This window comes from Mya arenaria, chromosome 8 (assembly GCF_026914265.1).
Source record: "Mya arenaria isolate MELC-2E11 chromosome 8, ASM2691426v1".
Taxonomy (NCBI): Eukaryota; Metazoa; Mollusca; class Bivalvia; order Myida; family Myidae; genus Mya; species Mya arenaria.
In genome coordinates this window covers 58,387,952-58,407,831 of record NC_069129.1, presented here as the reverse complement: position 1 = coordinate 58,407,831, position 19,880 = coordinate 58,387,952, and the positions used below count along the sequence as shown (strand labels likewise).

Genomic DNA, 19,880 nt, shown 5'->3' with positions numbered 1-19,880 from the left:
TACATTAGCAGAGCTTGTTAAAAAAAGATTTGGAGCCAAGCACAGACCAGCAATTATAGTGTTAGAATAAGAGCTTTTTTATCCAAAAGCCTAATTTCGATGACTGGATTGTGAGTTGAGCGACCTCCAGTTTATTGGTTGCCTTTTATTTGTCATGGCTCGGCTTTCTTCTGATATTCTGTAACCTTATATGTATTGTAAAATAAAAAGAAGCATTTCTCTTATATGGTATTGTACTAGCCTGTTAAAGTTTAATTACAGACTGTGATCTCTAAATCTTAACTATTTTAATGATGTTATCACCATTATTTTTGCTATTGTAAGATTTAAAAGATTTGTCGCATTATTTGCGAGGTCTACACACAGTCGCACGATACACAATATAAACCGCTGAAGCAATTGGGAGATCTTATATTATTTGCCTTTTATGTCTAAAAGTCTTGAAAACAATCTGTGTGCTCAGGAGGAAAGTCTTGGTGGAAAAAATAAGAGATAAACAATACGTAAGTGTTTGTCTATGAGAGACTACGGTCTTGTGGACTTGGGAAGGCTTGTTCCAAAATCTGGAAGACATTGATTTCTCGGGAACTCAGTTGAGAGACAGCTAGCTACTTGTGTAAAGGACGTGAAATGTAAACCAGGCAGTAGTTCTAAGAAAAAAAAGTGAAAAAAGGCGCTATTTCCGCTTCATATTTGAGAGGTTATAATGCAGATTTGCGGAAGCAGATAGTTCAAGTAGTTAGCTCTGCCTGAAGGATAAAGTCATCTTGTTCCTCATTGCATTTCGTAAAGATTGCAAGGACTGTATGACTGGTTCATGTATTTAGTGTAATTGTTGGGTTACATTGTGATTCTGAATGTGGAGTATTACCTTTTCTTGTATGTCTACGATAGTTTATCAATGTTATTTTGCAGGTTGTGACTGTACATTATTAATAATATAATGAAGGGATTGTCTCATTGAAATGGTTACCTTTGTAATAAAACATCTACATACATAAACCTTATCTGATCTACAGTGTTACTAAAATGGTCATTATTTTGTCATTACTTGAATATAGAATACTTAGATATATAACACTTAATGTTCAGTGATAGGTTTCATATTGTTGGAAAGATCTTCTTTCTATTCAAGGAGTAAGAGATATTTCGGTGAAAGTGAAGCTGGATTATTTTAGGTCACAATATAATAACAGGCTGTCTCGGGTGACATTTAAAGTCGGCTACAAAATCATCTATGTGTGAGCATTGTATTGTTGATGAAACTTATCTTTGTGGAATGAATGTCAGGTGTTTGTAGCCAAGTTTCACATACCGTTTTCTTTACTTTCAGTTGAGTTCGGCCAAGCGTGAAGCATTCTTCAAGAACGCAGAGTTAACTGCCCCTACCCCAAAGTTTGACCCGAATGTGCGATTTACGTCGGAACGACCAGATAGAGGTACTGAAAGAAATCGAGACCCGCCAATAAGGGAACCAGTGAAGAACATGGCGACGGAGGACAAAGAAAAGGAACGGGATCGGAAATATGGGGACACTACTAAAGAACTGGAAGGATATGTCGGTTTCGCAAACTTACCGAACCAGGTGTACAGAAAAAGTGTGAAAAGAGGATTTGACTTCACATTGATGGTAGTAGGTTAGTATGTTTTAAATATTGCTTTCATAACATACGTATCATCATTAATTATCTTTAAAGCTCGTCTGAACCAGCAATCAAAATTGTCACAAACCCGCAAGCCTTGCTCTGGTAAAATGCTTTTTGGGCTTGAATCAAATTTTTTATTTCATACAGCAATGTGCTGTTTGTGGAACTCAGACTTGTCGTTTGAAAGCCTAATTTTGATGACTGCCTGGACATGAATGTGAGTAATTGCTATGGCGGTGATCTTTCATAAACTCATCGTCTGTTTTCAACATTTTTTTTTGAAAAACAAACTTCTCCTATTTATTTCTACCCCCCTGCATAGTTTGATACTGTTCAAAATTGATCCCAAACACTCCAGAGTTGTTAATCAAGATTACAATAATTCAAACACATTTTTGAGATTGAGTGGAAGCAACTGTTGTTATTATCTAAGCAACTGTTGTTATTCAAGCCTCTGGTGCCTACAATTTCAAGGGAAACTTGGCTGCATTGTGGTTCCAGGGGCGGAAACAGGATTTGACGGTAGAGGGGGCATAACTTAGGGACGTAACTGTATGACTTGCACCTAAAACATGTTGGCAAGGGGGTTTGGTACTGCCCTTAGAAAATTTTAACAATAACTAGTCGGAAATGGTGAAATGGTGCATTTCGGGCGTATTTTAGTACAGTGGGGGGGGGGGGGCATCCCCTTCCCTCCTGCTTGGATCCACTAGTAGTTTCAGATGCCACATAGTTTGTCATCATTATTTTTCACAACAATTTGGCATCTATTCTGTCAGATATTTGCTTTCACCTGACAACTATAAATTGTTCAGGCCCCCATATCAGTGGCTGATTATAAGGCATCAGTTTCAGTTAATTGTAAGATAAACTTTCCCTGCTACCATATTCTTGTCAATGTAGATCCTGGAGTGTAAGTTTTGGGTGACCAGGTGTTTTGTCCCTATGCTGTAAAGTATACTTTGCTGTCGGCAGTAAATTTTAATACTTATGTACAGGGAATCCTAGATTGGTTGTCATTATTAATGTCATGTAAATGGTGAAATTGTATGACAACGCATTAACTTTGTTGGTCAATTGCTGGAGTTAATTCAGTTTGCTCTTATTCATTGAAATGTGCAATTTCAGATATCAGCATTTTTTTGCAAAATAAACGTATCATTTTCAGGCATAGAATTTAAAGGAATTAACAAATGTTTGAGGAAAAAAACTCCATTGTTGCAGAATTTAAAGATTTCTATTTCTGTTCCCAGAATAATAGGACATTTGATGAAGTTCTGGAATTGTTCTATATTTGCCCCACGGTCTAGACAGGCTAGAGCTGATTTCAGCTGATCTTGTATAGATTTTGCAGGGAGAGTCCACATTTCTCCAGATCTAGGGCGTTGCTCAGATGAGCTATTGTGTTATATGAACAACTTCCCTGTTATTTGAGTAAACCTGGAGATAATTGGCCCTTCAATTTGGGAGAGAAAAGTTTGATAAGGAAAATGCTTACAAAAGATAATTGGAATTTTATGAATGAAGAGCTTCATGATATTTATAGAACTTAAGAAAGACCATAGTCATATCTTTGTATGATTGTTAGGTTTCAGTTTTCATTATTTAATTAAGTTTCGATGCATTGTGTCACGTCTCATTGGCATTTGATAAAAACACTTCACCAAAATTGGCATGTTGAAATGGAAGTTAATTAATGTTCACAGTAATATAGGCACACTGTAGTGTCCCGTAACAGACTTGCTAAAATATTTGTCTTTTTTCTCCTTGATTGTCACAAACCTTTAACATGTAGTGTATATTTATGTTCCTGAATAATTGTCTTTAATTGAAATGTTCTGTTTTTACACCCTGTTATTTTTCAAAGAGTTAAATCATGGGTTTTCAATGAGTATTTATATTAAACGAGATTAAACATTTAAGTCATTACCCTGGGGGTGCTGTTTTTTGTTTCAAACAACTGACTGCTTTTGATCTTTCGTTACATTTCGATTGATGGTTGCAAAGAAGTTTTGGACAAGTTTCCGTGATTAGACATCTGTGCCATGATCTCGCTGACAAATAGTGTAAAGTATTGTCCAGACCAGCGAAGAGGAGTACACGCTGCGCAGTACATGGCAACGCTCCACTCTGCCAAATTTATCATCATTGATAATTACCTTGCGTTGTCTATTAGAATTGGACGTTTTGACTAAATCCAGTGCATTTCAATGCAAAAACATTAGTATTGCCTTCGCTTTTCATACTTATCAATGTGTTTTTACACTCTTACGCACGCACATTCATTTGGCAAAATTGTATGTCGAAAATGAATTTCGAGAAATAAGAAAGCAGGAAGGATCGTGCATAGGGTCAGTAAATATTGATACGAAATGTAATGGGAGGCCAGTCTCGTTGTAACTGATAAACACACTTATCATACAGCCCATATAATGTTTTGGCATGAATGAAATTAATCAGGTGAAATGTGTGTAGGAATTTATAGTATTTGGACACCTGCCATCTTAATGTCTCAATGTTTATAGTGTGTTTTTTCTTTGTTAATGGTGCAGATATAATGGGTACATATTTTCAAAATGAAAGAAAAAGTTGATTTATTTGCTGATGTGTCAGTCCTGAAATTTGAACCCTGTCAGGATTACAGCATGAAGAAAGTGAATTATTTGTCATTTTTGAAAGGCACTGTCGTTGACATTTTTTTCTTTCTCATTTATTTTTTACATAGAGTATATATCAGCACACAGTTTTAAATTCTCACCGTATACAACAATTCTATGCATTTTGATAGGATTCACATATATACAAACACAATAATGCTCATACACACACACATATACTCATACATTTTTGCATACCAAAGCGCACGAATAAAAAATCAAACAAACATGAATCACAAACACAAGCGCGTTTGTATACATACACGCACTCACACACATTCAAACACACACATTTTTATGATGTTTATATGATTGAAGAAGATTTTCAATTGGCTTTTATTGTTGTCATCAAAGTATCATTTAACCCATAATAAGGCTTTTATTGAGTCAAGAAAATATTCTATGTTTGTTAGTTTTAATCCTCCATATTCGTAAGTTTGATACAGAATTTGTCTTCCTTTTTTTATTTACTGTCATTTACATTATACAATGTAGCAATATTCATTGTGCTTCCTGCATGTCATCAGGCAAACATCCTTGTTATTTGACTCATCATCGTCAGCATAGTTTCATATCTGACATTGAACATATGCGTAAGTGTGTTTTATGAGTGATCTGTACTTTGACTAGCTTACCATGCTATTTTTATGGGTTGTTTGTACTGTATCCTGTTACCAATATTATATCATTTAATAAAAATCAGTGTACAGCTGCGTAAGCCAAAAATTATCTATATTCAGGGTCACCTGACCCTACTTAAGAAATAGACGCCGACCCTACCATCTATACAGTCAGTTGGTTAAAAAAAAAACAAACTTTTTGTGAAAGTGTGTGTAAGTTTAAAACCATTAAAGCTTTATACTGAAGAGTATTTTAACTACATTCTCCAACGGTGACAATAATGTTCTTACATAAAGCATAATAAAAAATAAAAAAGGCTTTCCTACCTGACCTGTTTTTAAAAAGGATGTAACCCTAACCAAACCATGTTAAAAGTTTTAGCCTTCTAATATAACAGTCTTGTGCAGTTATTAAAATAATGGAATTCTTACTTCAAGGGGAAGCAACTATGCTATTAACTACAAACATAATGTGTATTTTCAGGGGAGTCAGGCCTGGGAAAGTCCACCCTCATCAACTCATTGTTCCTCACAGACTTGTATGCAGCAGAGTACCCGGGACCTTCACACAGAATACAGAAGACTGTCAAGGTGAGTACTGAGTACAACTTCAGCTGCTAGTTGTATATTTAAAAATCCCTGTACATGACATTATGTTCTCCTTTCCATGCAGTATAAGGACCACAGTAAGTTTTGCATGTAAGATGAAAGAAATACATAATAGTACATCATGTGCCACAATGTTCCAAATTTCTTGTGACCAGCCACTTAGCCAATCATCGTCCAGATTGTTTGATGCCTTTAAGCACCCCTGATTTGGGTTGCCCGCCTTGTTGAGTCGGCAAGGTCGACATCATTTAGCTGCACGGTGTGCCCATCATGGTGGGTCAGAGACTCTAGTCCCAGTCCAGGCATATCGACATAAAATAACAGCAATCATCATTTGACAAACAAAATTATTATAATTTTAAAGATAGGTTATAAGACATGACTGCATAATCAAATGAATTTACTAAACAATCTTACCAGGGGTATGCGAGTTAACATTTCATGATTCTCGTCCTTGGATTTAATCTGAAACATGAAAACTTTCTCAGACATCTAGCTCTTGAAAGTGAGAATTAAAATGTCACATCTATTTATCTTATCAAGATTCATTGCTAGTTAGCTGTGTTTTGAGATGTTATTTTATTGCGGCGATATCATGAATGCGGCAAGTGCTCATGTAATGACTTCCATGGAAACATGCGCACAAGTGCGATAGAATCACTGCACTGTGTGCTATTTGGTGATTTCATAAAATGAATAAAGATGAAATCATAAAACAGCAACTGTAGTCGAGCTGCTTGAGATGGGGTTTGGCGTAGAAGTTATATCTATAAATCTTTGAGAAGTATTTCATGGAACTTTCTTGCATGGCTTTGCGTACATACTGAAAATGTTACTTCTAAATTCAAAAGTCATGTGTCATGAGTCTTGTTACCTGTTTGTCCAAGGTTCTTCTTAGAAACTTCTACACTGATACAGCTTCCGTTGGCTCTAAAAGAGATGCTTTGTTAAACTCAACATCTTTTTAGTTAAGTTCTGGTCACCCCTTCAATATAATTATACATGATATGCTTGATCTTTACTTGAAAAACTCAGAGTCTATTGCTGCATTTTTTTCATAATTGCAAATTAAATGCATGTTTAACCAGTCAGTTTAACACACTGCATCTTGTTCAGAGCCGTTCTGACTGACGTGAGTTCCTCATGTCTATATATAGCATCCAATCAGCATAGAAGATTATAAGAGCTATTATTGTCTTGTTTTTCATGACTGGGTCTCTGTTTGCAGGTTGACAAGACAAATGTGGCGTTGAAGGAGAATGGAGTCCAGTTGAGACTGACTGTGGTTGACACACCCGGCTTCGGGGATGCAGTTGATAACAGTAACTGGTGGGTGACAGTGGGACTTCTGAATGCCAGATTGATTAAACAGTGATGAACACAAGCTGGCAAGCCCGAGTCAAGTCTGGGCTATTTAAAATAATAAAACATGTGAAATAACATATTTTGTGTCTAAAAGCCTATATTAATTGGGGTTTTTATGCTGTAAATGATTAATGAATAGTAATTCACCTACATGTAAGTGAAATCTGTTTATAATTTACATTTTCCTAACATGCCTGACACTTGTGACTGATTGACATGAATAATAAATTTTTAAAGGCTTCATCGCATGAAGTTTTTTGCCAAGTATATTTGCATCGTAAATTTTAGAATGAAATTATAGACTAAAACCCTGAATTGATCATGATGCAGATACTTCCTTTGTGATTTCACTTGGTGTTGTCCATGACTTTAACACTCTTTTTTATTTTGTCAAGGTCAGAAAGAAGACACTTGAAAAAATACAAGTGTTATGATTACTCATTTGTTGCATTCAGTTGATATAATTGTAGTAAAGCATCTGGAGAGGCATGCAAGCTACTTGCACAAAAATCATGTCGGTTCAGTGCTGTAGATTACATAAAGTTTGCAAGGTTTAATTTTCGCACATATTGGCAAATCAATTCTAGATTGAAATCTAGTAAAGTGGAAAAAAAAATTTTTGATCAAAAATTGATGTTTAGATAATAGCATCACAAGTTTTTTACCTTATGATCTTAGCTGTAACAAAATATTAGAAATTGAAAAAAATGCCTTGCAAAATGAACACAGCCTACTTTAATGTATTATGTTAATTATATTTCAGCTGGCAGCCAGTGATAGACTTCATAGACTGTAAATACGAGGAATACCTCACCAACGAGTCCAAGGTGGTCCGCTCAACAACGGCCGACACCCGCGTCCATTGTTGCCTATACTTCATAGCTCCCACCGGTCATGGGTATGGGTGCACTTCCTAATTTGTTTCAGTATAAAAGTAATTTGGTTTTGATGTCATGTTTGTGAACTTTCCCGGATTTTTAAGCCAGTTGAAAGCTGGTTCTATTCTTTGGTCTTGATTAGACATTAAAAGCTTGAGTTTGGCTTGTAAATGGCTGATATAAAAGAGGATTTAAATCTGTCTTTGGAAGATTTAATCTTGTAGCAAAATAGCTCTAAACTTTCTCAAAAAGAAATGATGAAATAAGTGTTTGTCACCAGATGTGGTTTGTTTAACAGAAAGGTTTTAAATTGAACATAGTGTTGAAGTCTTTATAGTCAAATTAATGATTGTTTGAAATTATACTCAATATGCAAATTGAAAAAAAATAATGTGATGGGGTTGAGAGTCTACAGTACAGTTCAAATAAAATATTTTTTCTATACCATAAAAATTATCCATATTTTTCACCTTTGTTCTAATAAGAGGCTTCAGAAATTGAGTGATTTTTATGAATTTCGATTTTTGATATTATTTTTTGAACTTTTCAGGTTAAAACCATTAGATGTAGAATTTATGCGTCGTCTCCACGATAAAGTCAACATAATTCCATTGATAGCTAAGGCAGACACACAGACACCAGATGAGTGCAGGGAGTTCAAGAAAACAGTAAGTGACTCCCCTTCATGTATAATGCCCCCAGAGAGATTAAGAGTAATGATACAGTGGACGTAATTACCACAAGCCCGCAAGCCTTGCACTGGTAAAATGCTTTCAGGGCTTGCTCAAATTCGGGGATTTACATCAACAGGGCTTGTTAAAAAATGTAATGCCAAGCAGTAGTATATTCGGGCTTGTATTCAAAAACTAATTTCGATGACTGATGATATAGAGGATAATAGTTTGTTGAAGTGTAAGATTGCAATATATTTCAACACTGAAACAAACAATTTTCCTTTTTATGATATATGCCTTAAAGGATTTTTAAAACCGTGAAAGGTCATTTTTATTTCACTAAAAATCTCAACCAGAGAGCATAAAATAAACAAAGATCAAAAGTGAAACTTGACATAAAAATGAGTGTCTGTATCAATTTTGGTTAATCTTAGCTAAAGAAAATAAAATACCAGAGTGCCTATCATGAACATTTACCACATCAAACAAATCTTAAGCGTAATAGGTAAGAACTACATATTCTAAGGTACAAAACTTTACCAATCTAAAACAGGTATGGTTATCCTTAGGGCTGTTACTGCCATATCTTTACGGTATAAAATGACAATGAGAGGGGAAAATTTCCACATTTATGATTTATAACATTACTATATATGTAGAATCCTAATTTAATGTGAAGTGTGCTGCCCTAGCATAACATGATTTCAATTTTCTTGTCTTGATATTCTACATTTTGCTCGTGTACTGAGAAAAATAACATTTTGATGTGTTATCTGTCCAAGAGATTTATTATTATGACTTTGGGTTCATATTAATACATTATAATATTTAAGAGTTATTAAAGTCTATAAACTTCTTTAACAGCCCTCATATGTTTATTATCATGCCATTTTATGGATATAAAATCTCTCATGAGCACTTGTACAATTTCAGATCCTGAACGAGATAGCGCAGCATAAGATCAAGATATATGAGTTCCCCGAGTGTGATGATGAAGAGGAAAACAAGATTCAGAAGAAACTTAAGGTACCTACAACAGCCTGGATCAGGGGGTTTTCAGCAAAAATTGGGAATAGACCTGCACATTTCATTTTGGGAAATTCTAACTCGTTAATGCTTCATATTTGGAAAATTTATCAGTGTTTCTTGTGAACGCTTCAAGTTTCTGTATCAAAATTAATGTTAGATTGACAAACTTAACTATTATCAGCACAAACAAATATTCCATGAATTACAATAAACAATAACAAAAAATAATCCTTTTTTCATCTGAAATATGAAGGCTTATCAGCCCATTTGACTCGGTGGATAATAACATCAAATGAACTCAAAGGACCTATGAATATATTGACTTCTATTGCAGGACCGGGTACCATTTGCTGTAGTTGGTAGTAACACAGTTACAGAGGCCGGCGGAAAGCGGATCCGGGGTCGACAGTACCCCTGGGGTATCGTGGAGGTGGAAAACCTCGAACATAATGACTTCCTTGCACTCAGGAATATGCTTATCAGGTAAATCATGGTCACATTGGGTATTTTTCTTTCTATGTTAGTTCATTAGTTTGACTTATGAACACTTAATGCTCATAAGCTCTGGTGTTTTCTATTATAAGCTTGCGTGTTCTTCTAAAAAAAAAAAATCATTTGTTCCTGTGATATCATTGGTGTGTTTGTCTGCAGGCACCAACTTTTACACTGGCCCCAACTCATAGAACTGTTCAAAGATATTCTAATTAAACATTGTACCCACATTGCTGGAGGCAAAAGGCACAGGTATTGAAAGGCCCATAATTATGGCTTTAATTAGTTTGAGTTATGCCCCCTTTTTGAGTAAGAAACAAAGACGAGTGTTGACATCTGCTTGTGGCGCTATTGAATACATGTAGGAAAACAATGTTTGGTATCAAAACATATCATAATGGATCATTATGAATAAAAAAAATCTGCAACAGAAATTACCACTTTCATGAAATCAGTATCACTAACATAGATATGTTAGGATATGTGTCATGACAAGTACTCTCCTCTCATCTTCTTTGTTTTTTAGGACAAGTTCAAATGTACAAAACCTCTATGACTTTGTTTGTTAGGGCAAATTTCAACGTAATTGACCTATTTGTTTGTGTATTGTCAGGAAAATTACTTAAATGAACTTATGATGCTATGTTTGTCAGTTCCAACATTCATAGCTTAATATGTGTCTGTGTATTGTCAGGACAAGCTCCAACATTCATAACTTGTCCGTGTATTGTCAGGACAAGCTCCAAAATTCATAACTTGTCAGTGTATTGTCAGGACAAGCTCCAACATTCATAACTTGTCCGTGTATTGTCAGGACAAGCTCCAACATTCATAGCTTGTCCGTGTATTGTCAGGACAAGCTCCAACATTCACAAGCACAAGCTCCAACATTCATAACTTGTCCGTGTATTGTCAGCACAAGCTCCAACATTCATAACTTGTCCGTGTATTGTCAGCACAAGCTCCAACATTCATAACTTGTCCGTGTATTGTCAGGACAAGCTTATCTTGTCTGTGTAATGTCAGGACAAGCTCCAACATTCATAACTTGTCTGTGTATTGTCAGGACCCACATGCAGGACCTGAAGGATGTGACAAACAACGTTCACTATGAGAACTTCCGCTACAACAAGCTGGCCCCCGCCAACACCGACGGCAAGATCAAGCCTGGATCACTCACCAAGTATGTGTCACCCTGTTGTTATGACCATTGTGTAGGAGTGGCTTAGTGAAATAGCATACCTTATTTAACTGTACTTTCCACCAAAGTTGCTAAAAAAACTGCCCCTTCGAAATTTGATAGTCCTTTAGGGATGGCAATTCATATTAACTTTCAAGTTAATTTCAGTATCCTGATTATGCATAGTTATGGCTTTAGGGGTCACAATTACCTGTATGTGTGTTTATATATTAGATTCATTTTCTGTATTAGTATTTGCTACTTATAAAAACAAACAAGTAACTTGGAATAGACAAGAAAAAAAGGCCAAATTTATTATGTTAAGATTAAGCAAAAATTAAGATTGTCCATCTACATGTTGAAGGGATGCATACATGCAGCTTAAAGTTATTAAGGAAATCAGCACCTGATAATATCAAGATTAATCAAAATTACAATTCATATGATGTGTAAATCAGATTGCAACCCCATAATAATTTCCTTATTTGTTTAACAAGAGAAAATAGTGAACGTGCATGTAAATTCATGTTCATTTGTTTGTTTAGGTAATCATGTGACTAGTAAACCTCTGCATTGGTTTATTGATTTTGAATATATATTTCTGGGTGGTCGGCATCTTGTCATTAACCCTTCTCCATACTCCAGGGACCCATTGTCACAGATGGCAGAGGAGAAACGGGAACATGACACCAAGATGAAGAAGATGGAGGCTGAGATGGAGCAGGTGTTCGAGATGAAAGTCAAGGAGAAGAAACAGAAACTTAAGGACTCTGAGGCTGATGTAAGTGGGTGAGACGGGGTTGAGTAACATAGAAATATCAGAGAAACTCAAGGATTCTGAGGCTGATGTAAGAGGGTGAGACGGGGTTGAGTAACATAGAAATATCAGAGAAACTCAAGGATTCTGAGGCTGATGTAAGAGGGTGAGACGGGGTTGAGTAACATAGAAATATCAGAGAAACTCAAGGATTCTGAGGCTGATGTAAGTGGGTGAGACGGGGTTGAGAAACATAGAAATATCAGAGAAACTCAAGGATTCTGAGGCTGATGTAAGTGGGTGAGACGGGGTTGAGTAACATAGAAATATCACAGAAACTCAAGGATTCTGAGGCTGATGTAAGTGGGTGAGACGGGGTTGAGAAACATAGAAATATCAGAGAAACTTAAGGACTCTGAGGCTGATGTAAGAGGGTGAGACGGGGTTGAGTAACATAGAAATATCACAGAAACTCAAGGATTCTGAGGCTGATGTAAGAGGGTGATATGGGGTTTGGTAACAGAAATATCACAGAAACTCAAGGACTCTGAGGCTGATGCAAGAGGGTGATACAGGGTTGGGTTTTATAGAAATATCACACAAATTCTAGCACCAAAAAGCTGATAAGTGGGGATATGGGGCTTGGTTATATATAAGAAATCACACAAAATTTGGAAGACTTGGTTTATGTGAGTGTTGGATATAGGATTTCTTCGTTAAGTCATACAGTCAAGTGATAGTGTTGTGTGAAATATATAAGCTTGTCAAATAATATTTGGTTGAAACCATGCTAATGATAAGTCAAAAGTAGAAATATTGAAAATGATATGACATTATTATGAATGTTATATTGCTGCAAGTTAATTTTGGAATGTTGAAGGAGATGAATTTTCATAGGACAGGATGTATTTGTCTGTTACAGCTGCAGAAGCGTTCTGAGCAGATGAAGAAGAGCCTGGAGCAGCAACAGCAGGAGCTGGATGAGAAGTGGAAGAGCTTTGATAAGGAGAAACAAATGTGGGAGGAGTCGACAGGGTACTCAAACTCGCTGGAGAACGTTAAAGAGTGAGTATTTGGGTGGGGCACAGCTAGGGGATAGAAGTGATGTCACACCGGCATGAGAATATCATGTACAAAGTCATGTAACACGCATTTAAGATATATAAAGATGGTCTGTTTTTCATTTAAAAATATATATGTACATGTAGTTTCATAGCACTAGTCTGAAACAACAGTCAAGAGTCTTTAAAAGAACTTATTACCTTGGCTAAAACTAAACGTTAGTTCAAGATATTCTTGTTACACCAGTCCTGTTACGCTATGACATTATACATATATGTAGCAAGCCTCATAACTGGGGCTCATCTAAATGTTGTTTTACTCCTTGACCAATTGAAAGAGGCTAGCTTTGGCATCTGTTCATCCATTTGCAATGCTATTTTCTAAATATTTTGTTTTTTTTCATAAAGGGAATAAAGCTTATTATCAGGGGATTTAAGATTGAAATGCATTATGGCATGTTGGAGAAATGGTTACCTTTGTTACTTTTATTCTCATGCCTTTACTTGGTGTCTTTGGCTTTTGACACCAAGAGGAAGAGGAATTCACATGTAGAATAGATGTCACAAATAGTATTGTGTGTTTTAGAAAATGGAAACCTATAGATCAACACCCTAGTGGAAGAACTCAATATATGTACATAGAAGTACAGTAAAACATGTTTTAAGTGGCAACTTTTGGGAAAAGGACAAAGTGGCTGCTTAAGACAGGTGGCCACTTAATCCAGGTGGGAATTTTCCACCACTTAAGCTTGTTTAAACATAGGTTGAAATATATATTGAGTTCTTGCATTAATGGGACATAATATTTAAAATATAAAATCTGTGTTTTTCTGGCTCTAAAGCATCAATTTATAGAGGTCCTATTTTATAAATGCATTAAAGATGATTGTTCAAGTCTGATAAAGGCAATTTGTACACTTTGGGCTTGAATCAAGGATGTTTTACTTTTAAGAAAATAAGTGGACTACCGGTACCTGTTGTTTTGTTCAAAATATTTGAGAAAATAATGTTAGTAAAAAGGAGGAAACTGATCACATGGAACTAGTGTATTGATTGCTTCAAAACAATTCTATTTCTTATTTGTTTACAAGTAACAGTACATTAGGAAGAAAAACGGTACATTTGGAAGAAAAAACATGTCTTTTACATAAAAACTGTATGTAACGGTATAAAGACAAGTGAAATCAACAGTTTATTTTAGTAGTAAAGTCCGCTTTAAATACACTTGATTATATTATACAATGGTAATAAATTTTCAGAAGTAACTGTTGTGTCCAATGTATATCAATAAACATGTGTGTTGTAGTTGATATCTGTGTTTACTCTTTTTCTCTAGCCACAAAGATAAGGGGTAATTCGTTTGTTTTATTTTCCTCGTCACTTATGTAGTGGTATTTTTTGTTTGATTTTTACATTTTGAAATTCTGGTTATTATGAGTTTAGTTCAGCATTTGGGCTTGTATTAGGCTTAACACACTACTTAATCAACTCATTAAGTTATATATGATATTATACTTTAATTTGATGCTTACACATAGAACAATCAATTCAATTCAATTCAATACTTTGTCTTAAAACCAGTCAATCTTAATTTGAGTCTTGTAAGTTTGTATGTATTTCAGAAATAATTAAGTGCTTGAATTGAAAAAAAAATATTGCTTAATAAGTTAATACACGTGCCAATTTTTGTAATAATGTTTTGTAAGTTCTCCTGAAAAACAACCCGTATTTACAACTGCTCACCTGGTATGACATGATACAATACTATATCATGTCTTGTCAGCTTTCCATCTACGCACAGGCTTCTAGCAACAGCAAGTTCAAATTGTTATATCTATTAAAAATTAGCCAGTAAATATTAACCATCCATCATTCCAAACCCTGAAAACTAGTAAATATTTCAATAATTTCAAAATGTAGGTTTCATGTATTTCAACTGCACAATAATCTTTTTAAGAATATTTTGAATTTTTTTGTAAATAAATAAATACAGTATTTTTTGGTGTTAAGAGGGTGCTAACATTTGGTGTGATGTAACCAAGAGATATTAATACCTTAGTGTAACCGTGAGGTAGAACATTGTTTTTGTTGTTATATTGATTTGTTTAGTTTCTACCTGTATCTTCTTGCAGTATTGTCGTTATCAGTTATTATTAATACCTATAATTTATGCATGAACGACAAGCGTTTTATAATTGTCAATTTTATCATACGTGATTGTTATATTTCTTTCAGTGCGCACAAAAAAACAAAAAAAGGATTATTCTGAGGGACAGATGGTAGCCAGAGTAACAAGTTTGGTTTCCATTGGGAAATGGATAACAATGGCAGAGAGCAGGCAGCATCCTACCAGACTGGTTCATGTGTTCAAAGAGATCTTTTATAAATATACAAAAAAAATACCGTCTTCGGTTTTCAATTTGCAGATATAAGGTTAACTACAAATACATATAACATTTATTGCTTATGTAAACATGAAGATAATAATAATAACAGATAGTAATTGTAATGGAATTCAAGCTTCAAAATTAACCATTTTTTATAACAACTAAAAAAAAATGAAAGTTCAACAGTGTAGCTTAGTCAGGTTTAAGTATAAATGCGGGTTAGTCATTGGACGAGTGTTTCGTGAAATAATAAGTGTGTTATAACATTAAATGGACCAATCAAAGGAGTGCCAAAATCATGAGGCAGATACATGTAATGTTGTAGTTTTGTTTTGTATTGTTTTAACTGATGATGTGTAGATTTTACATTTTCAACTTTCTATCGCACATGTAAAATTCATTGCCTGCGTGTCAGTGAATCCTGAAACATAATTTATGAATAGAATTAACCATGAAAGTTCCCTATGAAACCATGTGGAGGTTGAATATCATTTCTAACCATTCTTTAACACGTGTATCATGTAAGCTGTGGGCATTGACGTTCAAAATTATGTATGCTTAACTCTTCATACTTGTATTACTATGCTCAAAAGCAGGCTTAGAAAACAATTATTCTCATTAAATGTTGTCTTTTCTTTCTTCATGTCAGTTTTATAATGTAACTTCTTGCCTTTGTCATTAAGTATTGTCAGTTTTACATACATGTATAAGTGCTGTTCTTTTAATTTTAACGCTTTTCAAGATGCCAAGAGGTGGCGTTTTGTAAAATTGTAGTTCCTTAGGCAACTTTATGTTATAACAATGTCGGTAGGATTTGTAGCTGGTATAAATTTGAGTGGTTTGAAATTGAATGACTGTCATAAAATATTATTCCGCATGTGTTAATTCTATATGTTGTTAATTCTCCCAGAATGAGTTAGACAGTGAAACAGGGTAAATAAACTGCTCATTTATTTACTAAACTCATTTAAATTGACAATGTTGTTATTAGGATCAATTTTTCTGTACCATAAGGCAACTATTAATAAATAGTATGTTGGGGGTTTCCCCTCCCATATTTTAGGTGTGGTAGATAGGTAATAGGTTTGGGGGCCAGGCTGGGGGGGTGTCTTTTCTACCCAAACCTACGACTCCCTATTTTAAAATGGAATCAAAAGTTATGACCCCCTGAGTGGCTAAACAAATAATTGGGTTGCGGGTATTTTTTTTGTTGTTTTGGGGTGCCGAATTAACTATTTATAAATGTGGCCTTTTTGTCAGCAATTATTGAAGTGTTTCCTATAATAAAAGAGCACGGTTGAGATTTGTGGTTAGAGTGTAAGGAAATAATCTGGAATTTGGACATTGCTTTTTTAAACTGATAAAAACAATCAGGAAGCAAATGTGTTCAAAAGTTCAAGAAATCTAATCATGGAATACAGACTTTATACAGTTAACCCTTTTCAGACATATACATGGACAATTCAACATAATTAGCCCTTTTCAGACATATACATGGACAATTCAACATAATTAGCCCTTTTCAGACATATACATGGACAATTCAACATAATTAGCCCTTTTCGGACATATACATGGACAATTCAATATAATTAGCCCTTTTCGGACATATACATGGACAATTCAAATAATTAGCCCTTTTCGGACATATACATGGACAATTCAACATAATTAGCCCTTTTCGGACATATACATGGACAATTCAACATAATTAGCCCTTTTTGGACATATACATGGACATTCAATTGTTGTTTACATGTAACAGATGTATTATCTTCTTCCAAGTATTTAAACATGTTTGAATGATCATTGTGCGGATGAAACATACCCTTCTTCTGTTCCTGACGTTTTCGCAGCAGTGTTTTCTGTCAGCTGTTTATTTGTAGGACATTGTTGATAACTTAGTTTTAAGTAGTAAAATGCCAAGCATCATATTTAATGGAAGTAAATAATGTATATTTATTTTTCATACTATAGTAAACCCCTTACTTATAATAATCTTGAACTTATTATATATTTTGTCAATACCTGCTAGTGCAATACAACCATATAACCTTAAATAGCCATTGTATATTTGTATCTCGACATTAATGCCTTCTAAGTCTGATAAACAAATCAGGTTTACGTAATGTTATCCTAAAACGCCTGTCTATATGTCATAGTAAACTATTGTTTCCATTGTACAATTTCTTAGAACATAATTACATGGCAATGTCTTCCATAATGTTTCACTTCAGGTGATGTTATTTCTACGACATCAAAAATTATTGACTTCAAATAAGTGATTAGGGATTTTTTCGTCTAAGGATAAAATTGTTGATTCTTTTTCATTGTTCATTTGGGATGGAATGGAAACTTTATTTTGTAGCTTGTGTTGTATATGTATCGGTATTGTGGTATTATAACAATGTCATTCAAAACCATGATCATCATTAAATATTCTCCATTTTCATCATGATCAAATAATCATTGTAATTTTAAGTGTATTCATTTATTCATTGATAATTTTTATACATTTAATAAAACAGATAAAACTGTGTCGAGTTTTTGTTTTTTAGCTTACCTGGGTTTCGAGAAAAACAGTTATAGTGATAGCCTTGTTGACGCCGTCAGTGACATTGTGGAAAACTTGAACCATTCCCCATAACTAAAACAATAATATAAGATATTCACACTAGACTTGGATTACATGTTGAAAGAGACAGAATGTCCACCTGTTCCATGGCCCATAACTCTGACCATAATATGTTTACAGTTATTCTCCCTTGAGATTTAAATAATCAACAGTTCAGTGGAATATTGGCATCAGGTTGGTGTGCCCAAGTTGAATGGTATATGCTATAGAAGCCATACTGTTACAGAGAATCTGAATAAAACTATTTATTTATACAAGTTTATTACGAGTTTATTTCTCTTTTCCCAGAAGGTCATAGACCAATGTGGTACAATTTGCAAAATATATGATATGGCAAACGTGCATCAATATTAAGTTGACATGATCTCGTACATGCATTACGGTAGCACATTTTACATAGGAGATAAAGACTTATATACTGAAGCCATTTTCGACTCCATATTTGAACAAGTGTTTGGATGAGGTATTGCTAGATAATTCATTGCTAACATGTTATTTTATGATGAATGCCCCTTTAATGAAACTAAATCTTGAGCAATGAATTGAATTGAAACTTCTATGTAGAACATGGCAGACGGGAGATAACCCTGACCTACATGTACGGAACAAAAAAAAAACATTGAATGTGACCTTTTTTAATTCCATGCATAGATATTTACAATTCGTTACCTGCATCAGGGCATGTTAAAAAAGAAATGTACCCATTTCTAGGCAGCGTCCGTAGGTAATCAATAATATAATGAACACTACAGGGACACGCCCTGAGTAGTCACAAGTTCAAATATAAATACTGTTTATAGGCACATGGTAATGGCCCAATCGGCACTGCACGAGAGTCATAAACGGACCACACGCATCATAACACCTTTCTCGTTAAATGTGATTCCTGCTTTAGAACGGTGAATTTAATCCCAGTTTATTGGGGGTCTAACTTTAGTTTATATGATAAACACATAGTATTACATGTAGGCTTTTAAAACAGTGATATACGTTAGCATTTTAAAATACATGTATGAACTAAATGGAACACGATCTGCTATTATACTTTTAGTCATTGCAGAAAGGGGAACATTAGCAACGGTGTTGTTGCAGTTGCACAAAAACACACTTGTAAGCACGATGTCTTCAAGATACATATATACGTAATTAAAGACGAATATTCCGTTATAAAACTTTTGAATGAGGCAGCTACATGTATATATGTATTCCAGTTCTCGGTGTTCTGTATTCGCAATCTGTATCCGCATTTCAAGAAATCGAAACTCAATTATAAGCGCTTCCATTATAGATAACTAGATATTACAGTGATCATATGATAATTTCAAGACAGCTCCTCTGAGGCTTACGTTCATGCACATAAAACATACAAGTGGTCACGTTTTTCACGAATAGTATTTTCCAGTATAGGCTCATCCCTTAATCGAAAAGCTCAAAATACCAGCGACGATAACATGCTTAACAATTTAACTACAAGTTCATGTATAAGCCGATGCCCAATTTTTTGCTCTCCGATTTACAATCTTTTCTCAAATGACTTGCTCACAAGTGTGTGCTTATGAAGATATGGCATTATAATGTCACTTTCAGTGGTCAAGTGACAGGAACAGTTCCCGTGGAAAAAAGAACAACATTCTACTTGGTTTAAAGATTCCGACTTTTGGAGTGGAAATGTGAAAATCTAATTAGCTTTCAGGGCGAGCAAGTAACCTTTTTTTAAATATATAAAACTCATTTCAAAATGAAAAAAATGCAATTAAGTACAGTCATTTGAAGGTGTAAAGTCATAGTATTGAAAATGCTCGAAGACGGATCTCCGCAGACGTTCAAATATAAAGGCCAATTTCGAATAGAACAATCAAACGCCGTCAAACTGAAATTGATGGAATGAGT

The 19,880-nt window shown here is 34.7% G+C and overlaps 1 protein-coding gene across 8 annotated transcripts in view; it reads left to right on the top strand.

The window, feature by feature from the left end:
* LOC128242679 (septin-7-like) overlaps positions 1 to 17,892 on the top strand; it is a 51,215-nt gene extending 33,323 nt beyond the window's left edge. For 6 of the 8 annotated variants that reach the window (XM_052959929.1, XM_052959931.1, XM_052959925.1 and 3 more), the window contains 12 exons: positions 1,334 to 1,637; positions 5,408 to 5,514; positions 6,761 to 6,861; positions 7,661 to 7,795; positions 8,326 to 8,443; positions 9,383 to 9,475; positions 9,813 to 9,961; positions 11,037 to 11,153; positions 11,796 to 11,931; positions 12,830 to 12,972; positions 14,305 to 14,319; positions 15,204 to 17,892. In XM_052959929.1, coding sequence (XP_052815889.1) covers positions 1,334 to 1,637; positions 5,408 to 5,514; positions 6,761 to 6,861; positions 7,661 to 7,795; positions 8,326 to 8,443; positions 9,383 to 9,475; positions 9,813 to 9,961; positions 11,037 to 11,153; positions 11,796 to 11,931; positions 12,830 to 12,972; positions 14,305 to 14,319; positions 15,204 to 15,237 — 1,452 coding nt within the window. In that variant the 3' untranslated portion in view covers positions 15,238 to 17,892. Of the gene's footprint in view, positions 1 to 726; positions 880 to 1,333; positions 1,638 to 5,407; positions 5,515 to 6,760; positions 6,862 to 7,660; positions 7,796 to 8,325; positions 8,444 to 9,382; positions 9,476 to 9,812; positions 9,962 to 11,036; positions 11,154 to 11,795; positions 11,932 to 12,829; positions 12,973 to 14,304; positions 14,320 to 15,203 lie in introns of those variants that run through there. The other 2 variants (XM_052959932.1, XM_052959926.1) reach the window with 2 other exon arrangements.
* The last annotated feature ends 1,988 nt before the right edge of the window (positions 17,893 to 19,880 follow it).